General features: G+C 39.4%; 1 protein-coding gene across 6 annotated transcripts in view; it reads left to right on the forward strand.

The window, feature by feature from the left end:
• The window catches only part of RFX3 (regulatory factor X3), a 339,201-nt gene that overhangs the window by 308,969 nt on the left and 9,699 nt on the right, over positions 1-20,533 (forward strand). For all 6 annotated transcript variants that reach the window (XM_061425414.1, XM_061425412.1, XM_061425410.1 and 3 more), the window contains one exon: positions 18,858-18,900. In XM_061425414.1, the coding sequence (XP_061281398.1) occupies positions 18,858-18,900 (43 nt within the window). The remainder of the gene's footprint in view (positions 1-18,857; positions 18,901-20,533) is intronic.

Genomic DNA, 20,533 nt, shown 5'->3' on the forward strand with positions numbered 1-20,533 from the left:
GGAGCCTGGTGGGCTACAGTCCATAGTACCACAAAGAGTTAGACCTGACTGAGCGACTAACACGTAGGTTTAACAGATGCACACTACTGTATATACAGTAGATAAACAAGGTTTTACCATGTGGCACAGGGAAATTTATCCAATGTTTTATAATAAAATATAATGGAAAAGAACTGAGAAAAAAGTTTGCAGAGATAGATAGATAGATAGATATCAGATCAGTCGCTCAGTCGTGTCCGACTCTTTGCAACCCCATGAATTGCAGCACGCCAGGCCTCCCTGTCCGTCACCAACTCCCGGAGTTCACTCAGACCCACGTCCATCGAGTCAGTGATGCCATCCAGCCATCTCATCCTCTGGCGTCCCCTTCTCCTCTTGCCCCCAATCCCTCCCAGCATCAGAGTCTTTTCCAATGAGTCAACTCTTCACATGAGGTAGCTAAAGTACTGGAGTTTCAGCTTTAGCATCATTACTTCCAAAGAAATCCCAGGGCTGATCTCCTTCTGAATGGACTGGTTGGATCTCCTTGCAGTCCAAGGGACTCTCAAGAGTCTTCTCCAACACCACAGTTCAAAAGCATCAATTCTTCGGTGCTCAGCCTTCTTCACAGTCCAACTCTCACATCCATACATGACCACAGGAAAAACCATAGCCTTGACTAGACGAACCTTTGTTGGCAAAGTAATGTCTCTGCTTTTGAATATGCTATCTAGGTTGGTCATAACTTTCCTTCCAAGGAGCAAGCGTCTTTTAATTTCATGGCTGCAGTCACCATCTGCAGTGATTTTGGAGCCCAGAAAAATAAAGTCTGACAGTGTTTCCACTGTTTCCCCATCTATTTCCCATGAAGTGATGGGACCGGATGCCATGATCTTAGTTTTCTGAATGTTGAGCTTTAAGCCAACTTTTTCACTCTCCTCTTTTACTTTCATCAAGAGGCTTTTGAGTTCCTCTTCACTTTCTGCCATAAGGGTGGTGTCATCTGCATATCTGAGGTTATTGATATTTCTCCCGGCAATCTTGATTCCAGCTTGTGTTTCTTCCAGTCCAGCGTTTCTCATGATGTACTCTGCATATAAGTTAAATAAACAGGGTGACAATATACAGCCTTGACGTACTCCTTTTCCTATTTGGAACCAGGCTGTTGTTGCATGTCCAGTTCTAACTGCTGCTTCCTGACCTGCATATATATATACATATAGCTAAATCACTTTATTGTATACCTGTAACTACCACAGTATTATAAATCAACTATACTTGAATTAAAAAATAAAAATATTATTGACTGGAAAATAAGGAAGATTGATGCTTCTGATAAGGCTATGGGCTAGGAACTGAGAGGAAAAAGTTAAATATGTATCTTGTTGACTCTATCCAAGTGCCCAGGAAAAGAATGAAGGATAATAACAATGATGATGAAAGTGATAGCTAACATTCCAGGAGCACTTACTATGTGCCAAACATAGTCCTAAGTCCCTTATATATATAATAAAGCATTTAATACATATAACAACGCTTTGAGATAGGTGCTAACTCATACTGTTTTACTGATGAGAATCTTAGGTTCAGGAAGGAAGCTAAGGCACAGAGAGATTAAAAGCTAATATATCTAGCAAGCGGTGGAGACCTCTTTTAAGTATTCAGTCTGATTTTCACACCCATGCTCCTAATCACTAAAGATGTAGAAAAAAAAATTCTCTTCTTCATAATTTCTGGATAGTGCCAAGATGTCATTGATATGTTCAACATATTGTAAAGCTAAAATGCTGAAGTTAATATATACAAGGTTGGTTAATATATTGAGGGATAGATGAACATGCTTATATGATTCAGCACTGGCTCACTTTGTTGTACTGTACTGGATTTTGACTGAATCCAGATTTTGCTAGATTATACCAGATTAGGCAGTGTTACATTTTATCACCCAAAGCAGTCAAGAAGACATACTCACTTTTAAACTATGCATATGTGCTTATTTAAATTAGAAAATAGTAGTTTTATAAATATGATGGCAAAGTATAAATTAAAATATATAGTAAAATACCTCAAGGACCTATGTAAGTATCCTAATATAAATAAAATACATGTGAATTTTATTTAGAATGTTGGTTAAAATATTCTACTTTCCCTCTTTAAAATCCCTTGCTGTTTGCTGATCTACATGTGTTTGTATGTTTCTTAATGGTGATTGTGCCTAAATGATGCCAATTATGTATATATGAGAATTAAGCAAGATTCATTTTAGCTTTTGAATTATAAGCAGATCCTCATGTGACCAAAGCAGTCTGAACTTTTCTTAGATTTGACTTCCCCTCAGTGCCTCTTTTCTTAGTTCTTCTCTGATTGTCTGGTTGCAAAATGCCCGATTGGCAAGTAGATTAAATACTATAAACTTCCTTAACCCAGGGCCCAAAAAGTTCTGAAATAGACATCCCTTTTGGTATATTTAACGCATTTGGCACATACCTCCTATGCTCCAGGACCTCTATAACAGGATGACCAGGATAATGATAATAGGGATTCTCATTAATACCATGTGGCTAATCCTGATGGCATGGTCTTTGCTTTCCTTGCATCTTTAAGGAATAAAAGCTGTGGCTGTAAGCCAGTGACATGGCATGAAGACTTAACTACTTCCTCATATGCTAGTACAGGAAGTACTGGCTCACCAGAATTAAAATGGCTTTATAAAGTCTATACTGCCAACAAACATTCTAAATGGCTTTTTTTTTACCTTATGTAAACAATGTAAATGAATAAGACACTGCCACATGATTCAAAAATATGACACAAAATCTAGATCAGAAAATGATCTTCTCTAAGATCAAAGATCTAAGCATACCTCTTGATTTCTTTGCTTACTATCTCTTTACTCAGTTTATAGGAAAACCCTCTCAGTTGTCCGTGTTCATCATTATTCAGTCCAAATCAAGTAAAGCTAATTTTACAGGTTTGATCTCCCTATAGCATTTATGCTTCATAGAACAATAAGCCATTATAGACTTGTTAGCTATGGTCATATTATCATATCTAAAATTTCTTGATTCTTGGGGAAAGGAGAAAGAAATGCGAGAGAAAGGAAGGCTGTTTTCCCATGTATCTTTTCATGTGTTACACTAAGTCTACCCTAGAAGTCAGATTGGAGGTAAAAAAGCTTTCATGTGTCAAGGCTCAGCTGTAATCCTAACTACTTAGATGACTTCCATTTCAAAAGAAAAGGTCTAGAAGTGCCTGTGTATACAGTGGGCACGACACCACAGGCCAAAATCCATGGAAATCCATAAAAATTCACCATTACTCTCAATTGCAGCTAGTGGTTTTCAATCATCAGTGATAACAACCACAGTTGTCACTATTTAGTGTGAGTTTATCATACCCTTAATGAAATTAAGCTCTTGATCTATCTACTAATGGTTCTTTCTCAGTAAACGGCACTCTCCCTGTGGATCAGGTTGAATATGTGAGCGTCATCTTTACGTATCTTTCTGTTTTGACCTGCATGTCCAACCAGTTGCTAAGTCTGCCCTTTCCCAAACTCCACATAGTGCAGGCAGTATCATCTTACGAAAATGCAAACCTGAATGTGTTATACCCTCTTAAAACCCTTAAGTGACTTTATCTTCTGCTAGTTAAGAAACGAAAGTCTTTCTGTGGTATAAGATCTGGCCTTTCTCTCTGATCAAACTCACCCTCTCTCTTCCAGGTCCTTCTGTTGCAATTACAGTAGTCCTTTTTCTGTTCTTACTCAAGTTTTTCTCATCACTGCACAAGTGTGTAAATGGTTGTTTTACCTAGAACTGTCTGCCTGACTCTCTTTGCCCATTCTAACTCTTTCATGTCTTAAATACCATTTCCTCTAAGAGATCCAGTTTCCCTCAGACTACATTAGATACTCCTTTTCTGTCTAATTTATACTTTTCCTTTTCATTCTAGAACCTGCAGACTAATAATTGCACAGTGCTTTGTATGATTTGTGTTGTTATAGATTTAATGCCTGGAAATAATGGAGGACTTTGCATCAGAAGAATTGAACTCTGCCTACAGTTCTATAACTTATGGTAGTATAATCTTGGGCAAATCATTGTTCACTTAGGGTGATTCTCTGACGTATCTCTAAAATTAATGTATTCATTTATTTAACAAATACTTCTTATGCATCTTTGTTGTTGTTCAGTCGCTCTGTCGTGTTCCACTCTTTACGACCCCATGGACTGCAGCACACTATCCTTCCCTGTCCTTCACTATCTCCCAGAGTTTGCTGGAAATCAGGTCCATTGAGTCAGTGATGCCATCCAACCATTTCATCCTCTGTTGCTCCCTTTTCCTCCTGCCTTCAGTCTTTCCCAGCATCAGGGTCTTTTCCAATAAGTCGTCTCTTCGCATCAGGTGACCAGATCATTGGAGCTTCAGCTTTAGCATCAGCCCTTCCAATGAATTTTCAGGGTTAATTTCCTTTAGGATTGACTGGCTTAAAAAAAAAAAAAAGGATTGACTGGCTTGATCTTGATGTCCAAGGGACTCTCAAAATTCTTCTCCGGCACCACAGTTCAAAAGCATCAATTCTTTGGCACTCAGCCTTCTTTATGGTCCAACTCTCATATCCATACATGACTGCTGGAAAAACCATATCTTTGACTATATAGACCTTTGTCAGAAAAGTGATGTCTAGGTTTGTCATAGTTTTTCTTCCAAGGAGCAAGTGTCTTTTAATTTCATGGCTGTAGTCACCATCTGCAGTGATCTTAGAGCACAAGAAAATAAAATCTGTCAGTTTCCATGGTTTCCCCATCTATTTGCCATAAAGTGATGGAACCAGATGACATGATCCATGTTGAGTTTCAAACCAGCCTTTTCACTCTCCTCTTTTACTTTCATCAAGAGGCCCTTTAGTTCCTCTTCGCTTTCTGCCATTAGGGTGATGTCATCTGCATATCTGAGATTATTGATATTTCTTCTGGCAATCTTGATTCCAGCTTGTGCTTCATCCAGCCCAGCATTTTGCATAATGTACTCTGCATAGAAGTTAAATAAGCAGGGTGACAATATAAAACCTTTACATAGTCCTTTTCCAATTTTCAACCACTTTGTCATTCCATGTCTGGTTCTATTGTTTCTTGACCTGCATACAGGTTTCTCAGGAGGCAGGTAAGGTGGTCTGGTATTCCCATCTCTAAGAATTTTCCATAGTTTGTCATGATCCACACAGTCTTACACATTTATTCTATAATGTTTAGGATATAGTAATGAACAAGATGAATTTTGACACTGTATTCATGGAACTTATATTTTAGCAGTAGATTCATATTTGTTAAATGTTCACATAACTATATAGCTATAAATTCTGAGAAATACTGCAAAGGAAAATTAAAGGGATATAGGAATACTTAGGGCTTCCCTGGTGGCTCAGCTCATAAAGAATCTGCCTGCAATGTGGAAAACCTGGGTTTGATCCCTTGGGTTGGGAAGACCCTCTGGAGAAGGGAAAAGCTACCCATACCAGTATTCTGGCCTGGAGAATTCCCTGAACTGTATAATCCATGGTGTCACAAAGAGTCGGACATGAATACTTAAAGAATAATACATTATTACTATTATATTAATAATACTTAAAGAATACTTAAAGAATAATATTCATTTGTGAGTGAATATTATTTTAACTCATTTTACAAACAGTGAAATGAAACACAGAGACATCAAGTCACACAGAGTCACACAGCTACTAGATTATAAAATCAGGTTCGGAAGCCAAGCACCCTGGCATGATTAACCCTTGCTGATATTCTGCCATGCTTGTTACCTGCTAAAGGATAGAGTGAGACTGAAGCAAGAATAGTTCAGATATCAGTGATGGGAAAGTGGAAAAATAGTCACAAACTTACTGGACATTTGTTTTACATTTATAGGTGTATGTGAGACAGATATCAGACAGCTAAGGGGCTTCCCTGGTGGCTCAGCCATAAAAAGTCTGCCTGCAGTGCAGGAGACATGGGTTCAATCCCTGGATTGGGAAGATCCCCTGGAAAAGGAAATGGCAACCCATTCCAGTCTTTTTGCCTTGAAATCCCATGGACAGAGAAGCCTAATGGGCTATAGTCTATGGAGTCACAAAGAGTCAGACATGACTTAGTGACTAAAGAGAGTCAGCTAAATAGATCCAGACTCAAGGGGAAAGGTTTCCCTTTTAAAGTAGCTTAAGGGACAATACATCTTTTCATTAATGTGAATTCAATACATGTTTTTAAATTAAAATTATTTACATTATTTGAGCTAGCAGGAGAGACCAGTACATCATGTTTTATTATATAAACACTGTATACAAACATACAGTTTCATTTTTGCATTCGCTCTAGCACTATTTCAGTTGTTGAAATGAAGGCCACCATGTAATGGAACTCCCAAATAAGAGCATCACCACTATGAGTTTTCTTCTAAATGTCAGCCTGCTACTACATAACACCAACTAGCAAGTTATTTAAAGTATTTGCATTTCAAAAATGATATTAGTATTTTTATTTTTTGTCTGGGTGATAAAAAGGAAACCATTTATTTACTGCTAAAATTTATGCAATTTTTAAAATTTTATTTAAATATTATAAATATGCCAATAGACTTTCTGGCAGTGATAAAATTTTAAGAGAAGGAATAAAATAAACAAGTTGCATCTGTTTGCACACTTGTTAAATTCTTTTAAAAATCATAAGGTTTTCTGTGCAGCTTTGACACAGAAAATTGAGCAGAAAAATATCCTTTTATTTGGATTTTATGACTATTTGAAGTATATTTGGAAGTTTATGGCATACATGCTTTATTACTTTAAAATATACATTGTGTTAGTATAGTCATTGAATCTACAAATTTGTATTGCTGCATAAAATGACTTTGTGACAAACATTTTTTAGATTTAATGTATTAAGTATATTTAAATTGTCTTTATCATGATTTAATTATACTTAATAAAAAATCTAAGACATCTATCTAATCAACTTTTTGAAATAAAATTAGGAACCAAAACATGCTTTAATTTTTAGTTGTGAATATCAATATTAAAAATATAATATTTTAGTAATATTTTTAGTGAAAAAATTAAGGCCCTCTTAAGGATTTACCATTAAAAGAAAACTGTCTTGGCTTCAGTAAAACAGATATACTCAGAAGGAAAGGACAAAAACTGTTTAAAACCTAAAAAGTGGAGAAGAGCAATAATAATTCACAGGCAAGCCTTTAGGATAAAAATTGAGTGAAAAAGTTCCATTTGATAAAAGTACAACCATTGTAAACAAGCATGAATGCTCAAAATCAAATTAACGATAAATAGATTTCAGTGAGCACTATTATTCTAGTGCATCAAGGGAATACACTGAAAATTTACTTGTTGAATAATAGACTTGTTATAGAAAATTTTGGGATTCCCTGGTGGCTCAGATGGTAAAGTGTCTGCCTGCAATGTGGGAGACCCAGGTTCGATCCCTGGGTCAGGAAGAACCCCTGGAGAAGGAAATGGCAACCCACTCCAGTACTCTTGCCTAGAAAATTCTATGGATGGAGGAGCCTAGTGGGCTACAGTCCATGGAGTCGCAAAGAGTCGGACACAACTGAGTGGCTTCACTCACTCATTCACTTACTTATGGAATATTTTAAAAGGGATTATATCACAAGTTAAAATCATTTGCAGGAAAAAAGCACATCTTGGAACAGTAGTGACTTAACAAGTATAATGAGTGCTTGTCAAAAGTTTTATTATTTATAACAAAGCTTACTTTTTATTAATATTTTTTTCTAATTGAGGACTGGCCTGGTGACAGTTACTGTGCCGAATGCTTTACATTCTTATTTAATATTCACCGAAATCTTGCAAAGGATCTCTTCGTGTCCCCGTTTCACCCATAAGGAAAATACAGATTGAAAGTCACCCGATATCAGAACTAGTCAGTGGTAGAGCTGACTGTAGAAAGTGGGTCAGTCTCACTCCAGATAACCAAATGAGTTCAATCCACATTTTAGTTTTTCACTGCATAAATTGTTTATAGATAGTTTCAAAACATGGACTAATTTATTTCTGTCTGTACTTTACAACTCCCCCCAAATGCATGCACACTCGCAGTCATACACAAACTAGATGCCTGGTGTGAAAGCTTTCATTATGTTGTTCCAGGGCAAGGCTTCTTTCCTCTGTTTTGCAGGTTGCATCTTGATAGTCCTACCACCCTTCCCCTTTCCACTTTTTGTTAGTTAGCAAACTAAATAGAGTATTAGTCTAAGCAAATTGCAATTGGGAAGCTTAATCTGCCAGAAAACAACAACAACAACAAATTATACCCTTCAGTTCCTCTGTACCCACCCACAGACTAGACCTAAATCAAAATTATGTTTTTAGAATTTGCAGTTTGCTTTTAGCTGTAAATCTGCTCCTCTACATTAGCACAATTCTAACAACTTGAAAATAAATGATAAAAGTGACCCCCCGGAAAACCTTTCTCCTACACTTCATCCTCCAAGTTTCTAAGAATTATCTCTGTAGATATTTTCCAATTTTTTTTCCTCTTTCCTGGTTTATTATTCTGCTCCTTACTCTCCTCGCATTTGAGAAAAGCATCTATTGACTCAGCACCTCAGAGCTGCAACCTTGTCCCTCTGGGATGGATCCCTGTGCATTAGCTTCCTCTACTTGGTTTCCTTCGTGGCTTGCTCTGGGCTCTAACCTCTCCTCACATCCTCTTCAGGGAATGGAGTTTTGCTTAGAGATCTGGTTTAAACACAATGCAGCAATAGATGCCCCCAAAATACTCATTCAAGATTGTCGTTGTCGTTCAAGCACTAAGTCACAATCCAACTCTTTGCAGCCCCATGGACTGTGGCGTGCCAGGCTTCCCTGTCCCTCACCATCTCCTGGCATTTGCTGAAACTCATGTCCATCGAGTCACTGATGCTATCCAATCCATCTCATTCTCTGTCATCCCCTTTTCCTCCTGCCCTCAATCTTTCCAAGCCACAGGCCTTTTCCAGTGAGTGGGCTCTTTGCATCAGGTGGCCTAAGTATTAAAGCTTCAGTTTCAGCATCAATCCTTCATTCGTGGTGAAGTGAAAGTTGCTCAGTTATGTCTGACTCTTTGCAACTCCATGAACTATATATACAGTCCATGGAATTTTTTAGGCCTGAATACTGGAGTGGGTAGCCTTTCCCTTCTCCAGGGGATCTTCCCAACCCAGGGATCAAACCCAGGTTTCCCGTATCACAGGCGATTCTTTACCAGCTGAGCCACAAGGGAAGCCCTCATTCATGGTAGGAAGTAGAAAAAACGATAGAATACCAGCTAACAGAATGTCTCATTTCATGTCATGATGAACATACTGGATTTCTATATCAGGAAAATAAAGCTCCTAGACTAGCTCCTAGAGGGTGATGTGCTCCCTCTCCCCAGAATATGCCTTCAGTATTTCAGAGAGCCTATGTATGAAGTTGGGTTTTCATGAGTGCTTACAACTAGAGCTTGTTTTTCCCAGAGAGTTTGGAAGTGGGCAAAGAGAAGAAAATCAAAATCCAAGATTTCTGGACATTTTTCAAGAACTAAAATGGTCAGTGTAGACAATAGGAAGGGAAACTCAGCACACTGTCCTCTTCAACAATGTCCATCTCTGGGCTCTTCGCTTAGAAACAGTTCGCTGGTAGCCCCAGCCTTGGAGTCAGCTAGGTGTAAAAGGTTCCCTGGCGTAGATTAAGCATGACAGCGCCCCCTGCTGGCCTCCTTTCCACACTCTGTCTTCCTGTACCCAGCCCATGTGTCTGGCCCTGCCCGTTGTCTTCCTGGTATTTTTGCTCACAGACACAGGTGAAGATGGTGGTTGCTGGTCCTCCTGAGAAAAAAAACAGTCCTTGTTTGAGATGGGTAAGCTCCTTAATTCACAGGAATGGTTTTCTGCTTTTCACCATCACTGTTCTAAAATATACTTTCATTTAAGTATGAGAGACTTTCAGCATGTATATGGACCAAGTGTGATAATCCTACAAGTACTTCAAATCTGATTCACTCTAGTGGTAAAAGTCTTCTTGTTACAAAGAGAACATGTTTCTACACTCTCATCGCCTTTGTCTCCCCAGTTAATAACTTTCAAAAAAGGGAAGTGGCATAATCAAAATAAGAAGTGCTCCTCTGACATAATAAATTAATACCATGGTTTTCTAATACATAGTGAAGGTGGCCTCAGTGGGAGCCTGTCTGTAGTTAAAAGCACCAAGGTTCTTTCTTATCAGCCTATAGTTTTATTTGCATAAAGGGTATACTGCCGGGCCCCACCCAAACATTGGCAGGGCCTATGGTACCCTCCATCTGAATACTCTAAAAGTTACGAATCAAACTAGAAATAAAACCTGTTCTATCCATCTAGGTTGAAAAATATATTTTGATAATAATTTGGAAGACTTTAAAAAGATTTAAATTTAAAATTCTTAGGCTCCTCCTAGTTCCGTATCAGAATATGGTGACATAGGCATAGCTGAGCCATGGCCCAGCCTCTGTCCCCTAGACCACTTCTCTTCTCCTAGGTTCCCTACCTATATTGTGAAGGGCCTGTGCTCATGCTTGTGAACACCTTGGTCCAGTGTTCAGGTTTTGTCTGTCTTTTGCAAATAGCTGCTGCTTCCCCTACGCCACCCCCCACACCAGCATGTTCTTTCTTCCAAAAGGTAGACTTAGAAAGAGACCTGTACAGGATTGAAAGGGGACTTTGGGGTTTTAGGCAGGAAATTCTGGGATCTCAAATAACAGAAGTGTGGTCTGAGGGATAGGAGTAAAATACAGGCTCTGGAGGGCACACCCACATGACCCAGTAGACTCCTTGCTCTGGGAAGGGCCACGGCCATAGGAAAGCCAAAGCAGGGCCCTCTGTGATGTGGGGCTCAGGACAGAGGCCCCTCTTGGTTTGACCTAGTGGTAGCATTAAATGTTCCTGTTTTTAAAATTACTTTTCTCCTCAAAAGCAACTAAGGCCTGTATTCCTTCTTCTTCACTACCTGCTTGCTCACTCATGAGTGCTTCTTAGAGGTTTTTTTCTTGAAATATAATTGCTTGGCAATATTAATTTCACACGGACAGAATAATGATTCACTCTTTTTATAGATTTTACTCCACATTTAAAGTTGTTACAAACTAATGTCTTTATTTCCCTGTGCTGTAAATATATTCTTGTGAAAGTGTTAATTGCTCAGTCATGTCCAACTCTTTGCAACCACATGGACTGTAGCCCACCAGGCTCTTCTGTCCATGGAAACCTAGAGGCAGAAATACTGGAGTGGGTTGCCATTTCCTTCTCCAGGGGATCTTCCCCACCCAGGGGTCGAACCCAGGTCTCCTGCATTGCAGGCAGATTCTTTACTGTCTGAGCTACTATGCTACTTATCTATTTTATACATCAGATCAGATCAGATCAGTTGCTCAGTCGTGTCTGACTCTTTGTGACCCCATGAACCGCAGCACGCCAGGCCTCCCTGTCCATCACCAACTCCTGGAGTTCACTGAGACTCACGTCCATCGAGTCAGTGATGCCATCCAGCCATCTCATCCTCTGGCGTCCCCTTCTCCTCTTGCCCCTAATCCCTCCCAGCATCAGAGTCTTTTCCAGTAAGTCAACTCTTCGCATGAGGTGGCCAAAGTACTGGAGTTTCAGCTTTAGCATCATTACTTCCAAAGAAATCCCAGGGCTGATCTCCTTCAGAATGGACTGGTTGGATCTCCTTGCAGTCCAAGGCACTCTCAAGAGCCTTCTCCAACACCACAGTTCAAAAGCATCAATTCTTCGGTGCTCAGCCTTCTTCACAGTCCAACTCTCACATCCATACATGACCACAGGAAAAACCATAGCCTTGACTAGACAAACCTTTGTTGGCAAAGTAATGTCTCTGCTTTTCAATATGCTATCTAGGTTGGTCATAACTTTCCTTCCAAGGAGTAAGCATCTTTTAATTTCATGGCTGCAGTCACCATCTGCAGTGATTTTGGAGCCCAGAAAAATAAAGTCTGCCACTGTTTCCACTATTTCCACATCTATTTCCCATGAAGCGGTGGGACCGGATGCCATGATCTTCTTTTTCTGAATGTTGAGCTTTAAGCCAACCTTTTAACTCTCCTCTTTCACTTTCATCAAGAGGCTTTTGAGTTCCTCTTCACTTTCTGCCATAAGGGTGGTGTCATCTGCATATCTGAGGTTATTGATATTTCTCCCGGCAATCTTGATTCCAGCTTGTGTTTCTTCCAGTCCAGCGTTTCTCATGATGTACTCTGCATATAAGTTAAATAAACAGGGTGACAATATACAGCCTTGATGAACTCCTTTTCCTATTTGGAACCAGTCTGTTGTTCCATGTTCAGTTCTAACTGTTGCTTCCTGACCTGCATACAAATTTCTCAAGAGGCAGATCAGGTGGTCTGGTATTCCCATCTCTTTCAGAATTTTCCACAGTTGATTGTGATCCACACAGTCAAAGGCTTTGGCATAGTCAATAAAAGAGAAATAGATGTTTTTCTGGAACTCTCTTGCTTTTTCCATGATCCAGCAGATGTTGGCAATTTGATCTCTGGTTCCTCTGCCTTTTCTAAAACCAGCTTGAACATCAGGAAGTTCACGGTTCACATATTGCTGAAGCCTGGCTTGGAGAATTTTGAGCATTACTTTACTAGCGTGTGAGATGAGTGCAATTGTGCGGTAGTTTGAGCATTCTTTGGCATTGCCTTTCTTTGGGATTGGAATGAAAACTGACCTTTTCCAGTCCTGTGGCCAATGCCGAGTTTTCCAAATTTGCTGGCATATTGAGTGCAGCATTTTCACAGCATCATCTTTCAGGATTTGGAATAGCTCAACTGGAATTCCATCACCTCCACTAGCTTTGTTCGTAGTGATGCTTTCTAAGGCCCACTTGACTTCACATTCCAGGATGTCTGGCTCTAGATGAGTGATCACACCATCGTGATTATCTGGGTCTTGAAGATCTTTTTTGTACAGTTCTTCTGTGTATTCTTGCCATCTCTTCTTAATATCTTCTGCTTCTGTTAGGTCCATACCATTTCTGTCCTTTATCGAGCTCATCTTTGCATGAAATGTTCCTTTGGTATCTCTGATTTTCTTGAAGAGATCCCTAGTCTTTCCCATTCTGTTGTTTTCCTCTATTTCTTTGCATTGATCGCTGAAGAAGGCTTTCTTATCTCTTCTTGCTATTCTTTGGAACTCTGCATTCAGATGTTTATATCTTTCCTTTTCTCCTTTGCTTTTCGCTTCTCTTCTTTTCACAGCTATTTGTAAGGCCTCCCCAGACAGCCATTTTGCTTTTTTGCATTTCTTTTCTATGGGAATGGTCTTGATCCCTGTCTCCTGTACAATGTCACGAACCTCATTCCATAGTTCATCAGGCACTCTATCTATCAGATCTAGTCCCTTAAATCTATTTCTCACTTCCACTGTATAATCATAAGGGATTTGATTTAGGTCATACCTGAATGGTCTAATGGTTTTCCCTACTTTCTTCAATTTCAGTCTGAATTTGGCAATAAGGAGTTCATGGTCTGAGCCACAGTCAGCTCCTGGTCTTGTTTTTGCTGACTGTATAGAGCTTCTCCATCTTTGGCTGCAAAGAATATAATCAATTTGATTTCGGTGTTGACCATCTGGTGATGTTCATGTATAGAGTCTTCATAGTAGTTTGTTTAATTTCTTAGAAATTTTGAAACCATGTAAAGGCAGATAAATTACTGTGTCACTAGGGTGCAGAAGGGAAAAAATCCTGAGGAGTCAGAATCATGATAGAAATAAGCTACCTGGGTATAGAGTAGCCAACAGCACAAGTTGCCAGGATAGCCAGCTAACCTGAAAGGGTAGAACCAACAGTGAGTGTTTGGCAGAATTTTCCTTGGCGTGAAGCAGACTAGCAGAAATCTTACTCATCTTTGCAGGCTTCAGTAAAGCTATTTGGAAATACATAGAAAAGTCTACTTCTAGAGTGAAAAAATGGCCAAGGAACACACAGTTTTCCCAAATGGAACATTAACATACCTTGCAGATTTTCCCTGGCTGCCCAGATGATGTGGTCATGATTACTGATGAATCCTCCTTCCCCAGGATGGGATAAACTCTTCCAGCATCCCAGTGAATGAGGTCTTTGTCTCAGGCTTTGGACACCTTCCTTCTGTCCCTAGTCTCTGTGTTGTGGGCTCCCATGGAGCCTCCCCAGTTTGCTGTCTGAGCCCGCTGGCATCCTCTGCATTGCTTCAGTTTCCAGCTATTGCAACACACAGCTCGCCTCCCTCCCTGTGGAAAGTTCACGGCTGCTGGATCTGGCATGTAGTGGTCTCTGGAGTAAATCTGTGGGCTGCGTTCTCCTGTGCCAAGCCTGCTTCCTCTCTTGGTGCCTGTGCTTGTGCATCACAGTCCCGTGATGAACCACTTCTCAGCCACGTGGCCACAAGTCAGGGTCATACTCAGGGTCGCTCCCAAGGATGCTGCCTGTCGTCACACTGGCTGTGCTGACGAGTCTCCCACTTATACTTCCTGGCCATTACTACTCGTTGTGAACTCATGGTCTAACAGACACCTGCTGGCTGCCTTGACCACACATTTTTCAGTCTGCTCTTGTCTAGGAGCATGCTCATTATTATGACCCCTTGTAAGGCCTGGAGGAAAGAGTTTCTAAGTTAAGAGATCTGTATTCCTAAAAATAACAGATATGCTTTCTCTGCATCCCATTCAGTCTCTGCTTTAGAATGTCCCCTATTTATCTATCTGGCTGACAATTTTAATTCCTGTGTACATCCAAGGCCATATACTTTCTACCCCAGAGCACCTGTTAAGTCCCTTAATTTATATTCTCTCCTCCTTGTGTGAAACATACATTCTCTCTCTCTGACCTTCTCCCCCTTTCCATCTCTCCCTGCTGATCCCTAACTCCCTCCCTTCCCAAACTGATGGTCAGAATATCTGGTCTCAATATTGTATACTTGATGCTATATATATAGGAAATATGGTGTCTAACACCATCATATTTCCTATATAATGCTAAACAGATTAATGTGTTTTCAATAGCTGTAAGATTAACTCTAAGCTCCTTACCTTGCCAAGTTCATAAACTCTTTTTGTGAGGCTGCTGCTGCTGCGAAGTCGCTTCAGTCGTGTCCGACTCTGTGCGACCCCATAGACGGCAGCCCACCAGGCTCCCCCGTCCCTGGGATTCTCCAGGCAAGATCACTGAAGTGGGTTGCCATTTCCATCTCCAATGCATGAAAGTGAAAAGTGAAAGTGAAGTCACTCAGTCGTGTCCGACTCTTAGTGACCCCATGGACTGCAGCCTACCAGGCTCCTCCGTCCATGGGATTCTCCAGGCAAGAGTACTGGCGTGGGGTGCCCTTGCCTTCTCCGTTTTGTGAGGCAGTGATACTTAAGTAAGGTTGTGAGGAAAAGGCTCTCTGAGGAAGTGACACAGAGAAGGTGATATTTGACACCCTTTATTTGAGAGGAAACCAACCACCTACTAAACCATGACAGTACTTCATGAATTGTTAAGATGTCACCCCAGTGAATAGCAGTCCCCTCCAGTCCCCTGTGCAGCAAGGGAAATTAGAAAGCAGTGACAGTTTTTCTGATTTTTGAAGCGTAGGTTTACACTAATCTCTGGACCTTCTTGCCAACCTCCATTTTTTCATCTGTATCATGTCTCTCCTCCTCTACTCTTTCTGGTTTCTGCTGGCCTCATTTAGGTCCATGTGTCTCTCTCCCATCTGGGATTCTGTCTTCCTTATGCCCACCCTCAGTCTTCCCTGCCTCCCTTCCCTTCCTGCTACTTTACACACTGCTCACTCCAATTCCCCCTGCAATTGACTTCCCTTTCTAATAACCCTGTACTTTTAAAACCTTCCAGAAGGTTTCCCAGGCTGCCTCCATTTTTGGCTAAACCACCTGTCCTTTCCAACATAAGCAACTTTTGATATTCACCTTCAGAAAGAGGGAGTATTTCCAGACTAACCTAACTGGAACTGGCTGGCAGAGTGTCTAGCACATAGTAAGCTCTTAGTAAATATTTTTTGAATCCTGAGTGAATGAACTGATTTTCCTAATCTTAGTCTATCTATAAGATTAAAGTGATTTTTTTCCTTAATATGTGTATATTGTTTCCTCACCCATAAAATGCATATAAAAGCCTTTACCTTGCACTATATAGAAATATTAAAATCTCTTATTCACAAGATTTTTATTTTAAATCTACCCTGGGATTAACTTTGTAATTAATCCCAGAGACACCTAGAGGCATTGGCAGTGTCTCAGAGATTATTATTATTGGTACATTGTCCCCCATAGTACGTGGTCATGAGCCTGCAGCATTGAGTATGCAAATATTTATTTACTAATGAGCATGACAATCACAGAGATTTCAGTTGTTTGGGTTTTTGTTTTTATCATCCTGAGTAATCAGATTGTGTGCATGCATACTAAGTCATCACTTTAGTCGTGTCTGACTCTTTGTGACCCTATGGACTGTAGCCTGCCAGGCTCCTTTGTCCATGGGATTCTCCAAGCAAGAATACTAGTGTGGGTTGCCATGCCCTCCTCCAGGGGATCTTCCCAACCCAGGGATCAAAGCACCTGTGCCTCTTTTGCTTCCTGCATTGGCAGGTGGGCTCTGTACCACTAGCGCCACCTGGGAACCTGAGTCTCCTGCACTGCAGACAGATTCTTTACTGTCTGAGCCACCAGGGAAGCCCAGTAATCAGATACATTCATTCAAATTAAGCAGAAATTTTCAAGAAAAATATTTATATTAAGATGTTATATTTTCAGTTAAGTAGCAACTAAAAAGCAGTGTTTATTTTGAAGAAAAATTTTCAGATGTGTCCAGAGTTTGGTTTTAGCCACTTTGCATGGTATTATTGATCACTAGTAGCAGGAATAATTTCGTTTCAAAAAACTTCTCAAGATTTATCAAAAACAAATGGTGTGTTCACTTTTTATAGGTATAGAAGTATGCTTAGATTCATCAGTGCCAACTTGTTTCCAGTATGGGGTCCTAAGTGTTGTTAAGTACTCATTTACAAGAAATAAAACTCTAGTTCTGTGTGTCAAATAGAAATAACATATTGACATTTCAGCTTTGAGCATTCTCTATTTATAGTCCTAAAATATTTAAATAATACCAAAAATAGGTAAAGAAAATCCTGTTGTGATTTTAGTACTTCTATTCTCTAGTTCAAGAAATCCTATATAATTTAAACTGTGGTGTTTGTTTAGACTAGCAGAAGGTTCTGAGCCATGTGAACGGGAACAACTTAAAAACAACAGTACTTATGATTTTGTGTTTACTGCCCAAGGGATATAACTGTAAGGCGATGGGGCAGTCTTTCAAACAAACGTGCTGAGAGTTACGCATCCAGAAGGACTTGCCCTTTCAAAGCAGTCACCTAGGGGGCTACACGTTTATTCCGGAATACCCTCATGGCTCACAATGTTGTGGGATGCCGTTTTTTAAAACTGCCTCCAAACCTGTTCAGAAATAATAAAGAGCAAGACGACACATTATTTTGGATATCCAGAATTGTGGTAGAGATGCATTTAACTTTGATGAGTAATCAAAAATCATCTTAGATCAAACACAGTGAAGAAAATGCAGAGTATTTGGTGTGATTGTTTGATGTAAAAACAACAAGATGGGCTTTCTTGAATGATACATAAACTAACTCTTGACATTGATTATCAAAGAGGAATTCCAGAATCATAAAACTTGGAATAAATGTGGAGGCTCCTAAGGTAGCTACTGTGAAGAACAGTACATGTCTAGGTAAAAAATAATAATGTGTGTATGTTTGCAAAATAAGATTAGTTTTATTACTTTGTAGACATACTTTGTAGGTGAAAAAAATACTATCACAGAACTTTTTATAAGCAAACTTCCAAATGTAAGTAGAATTTCTCTTACCCTTTCTAAGCTTTTTGAGAAAAATTTCTAATAATGACTTATTCTGAATCTTCAGCTTTCAAAAAAGTAATGTTTACCATTTGAAAAACAGGTGCTATGAGATTTCACTTCAGCTTTTTCTGATTAGCTTCGTTACCTCTGCTCTTCAGTTTTTTATTCAGTGTATCCATCTTTATTCATCCTGAGAATCTCAAAGTGTATTTTTTCACTGTAAAAATATCATTAAGCTTTTGAACCAAGGTAGAAAATAAAGTCTAAGCTGAATATTATTAATTGTTCCATGTTGTTTTAAGCCCTTTTTTTGTTGCATTAGTAACAATGCCTTTCTTTTTTAATTTGGGACCCTGTATCTTAGTAAATAAAAAGATCAAATTATAAGAAGTCTCAAAGGTTTTGTAAAAATAAATACTCTCGGTTGTTGGGGCTCCTATTGTTTTTTACTTCTACTAATAAAAACTCAAAAAGCAGAGTTCAAACATGTGGCTGGACCACATTTCTGTAATGTAGACTCCTGGTGGACTCTTGGGAGTTAACGGGGTGGAGCTGATGCATCCTGCTTCATCAGAGCGTTTCCAAATTTATTCTACCACATCCATCTTCATCCAGGTCAGCCAGGCCTCTATTTCTTCACTGCTGAGTTCAACTAATGAAAAGTAAAATGGAGCATGGAAGGCAGAGAAAATTGTTATCCTTTTGTGAAGAGGCTAAGACAGCTAAATTGTGACACAATTTAAACTGTTCAAATTCGACAGGTTTGATTGGAAAATTAGGTGACCCATGTAGTTAGAGATCAAAATGGTCACGAGTGTAGAGTTTTAAAAAGTCATATTGTGGTATTTTTACTACAGTCTCTTAGAATATTATTTTATTCCACCTGGTAGTAACTGTTGCACAAATGACTGTTGTTTTGCAGTTTGGTGATTTAAATGCTGTGTCTCCTGGAAATCTGGATAAAGGTAAGAATTGAAAATAATGTACATTTTTAAGGACTTTTTTTGAGTAAGAAGTTCTCAGAGGAAAATGTAGTATATGTACATATATAAAGTATATGTGCACATACATTTCCATTTTATAGAAATGGCATAGAATCCTTGATGAATGTGACAGTTGTGTCTTTTGAAATACTTCACTATTTCTCCAGTTCTATGCTTTCTTTATGTTATGTATATTAAGTGCAAAAATTGAATTTAAATGCAGTTTAAACTCTTCTTGACTTTTTGCCTGCAGTTGATTACAAGTAACAAGAAATTCTTTCTGGCCTTCACCGAAGTCCTGGAGAAAAAGTGATTAAATTGGATCAAATATTTTTTTTCAAGGCCCACTCGGCAAGAAAAAGATTCCTCAGCCTACCCAAGTCACTAATTCATACTTTTCATTAGAAAGGGAACTCAGAGATAGCAATGAAGTTTACTATAAAAGCACAATCAGTATTGGGGGAGTAACATACATACTTCTTGAATTTTCATATTAACATTGCCATTCTAATATGACAACCGAATATATAATTCTTAAGAAACTCACAACCTATGACACCAGAGTAAAAGGAGAAGGGCTCAAGGGAAAATGAGATTGGAATAGAAACAAACACTCCTGAAAAAATATTCTAACTCGGATTTTATTTTAATGTAAAATTTCTAATAAGTAAGCAGTGCAGAAAGTGTACACCATTCTTAAAATGCACACACACACAAAGTGAAGACATCTTGAGGTTTAAGGAATTGAGTTTTGGAGTCAAAGTGTACAAAGACTGGGAAGAACTATACCATTAGCCCTTCCAGGACAGAGCCAGTGGGGAAACTGAGGCATGAGGAAGGATGTGGGAAATCTACACACAAGGTGCTGTGCTGCTCTCTGCAGCGTTCTGTACCAGGGTCCTCAGCGCTCAGCCTCCGAGCCTTCCTGGTGGTGGGAGACAGTCATGTGCCAGGAAAGTCCTATGTGAATCAGTGTCACTCCCACATTAAACTCCTGTCACTATTTATCAACCATGTACACCTCAATTCCCATTTTAATAATATGCATAATAGCTCAATAATAGCAAAACGGAAAAGTACAAAATGAAGTACAAAATTGCCCCTATAAAATAGCTGCAAATATATATTATTTAGGATTAACTGAAGAAACATCAGAAAAGTAAATCAATGATGAGACCAGTTTGTCATTTCAGAGCAGGAAGTGTAGCTGTTGAAACCCAGGTCCAGCATAAGACAACCCTGATGATGCACTGATAAAACCTCCTAATTCAGATTCAGGGGTTTCATCCCAGGGTACCTGGAGGTGTCCTAGGAATGTTGCTTCTGGGCCAGACACTGACTGGCAGCCAGTCTTCTTTGTCAAGTGTTGAACCAACGTCTTTAATAAACTTCAGTAGCACCTAGTTTTCGTTCTTTTGTTCCAAATTCGCACGACTTCAAGTAGGTTCCTAGGGAATATCTTGAATTTTATGGAAGTCTTTCTATAAAGACTTGAATTTTATCTTTAGTCTCTATAGAAGCTTAAAATGTCTGCGGGAACTAGAGAAAGGGCTTTTGTGCTCCTGGGTAGCCTGTCCAAAAGAGCCCTGTCACTCATGAGTGGACCTGGAGCAGG

Source organism: Bos javanicus, chromosome 8, assembly GCF_032452875.1.
Source record: "Bos javanicus breed banteng chromosome 8, ARS-OSU_banteng_1.0, whole genome shotgun sequence".
Lineage (NCBI taxonomy): Eukaryota > Metazoa > Chordata > Mammalia > Artiodactyla > Bovidae > Bos > Bos javanicus.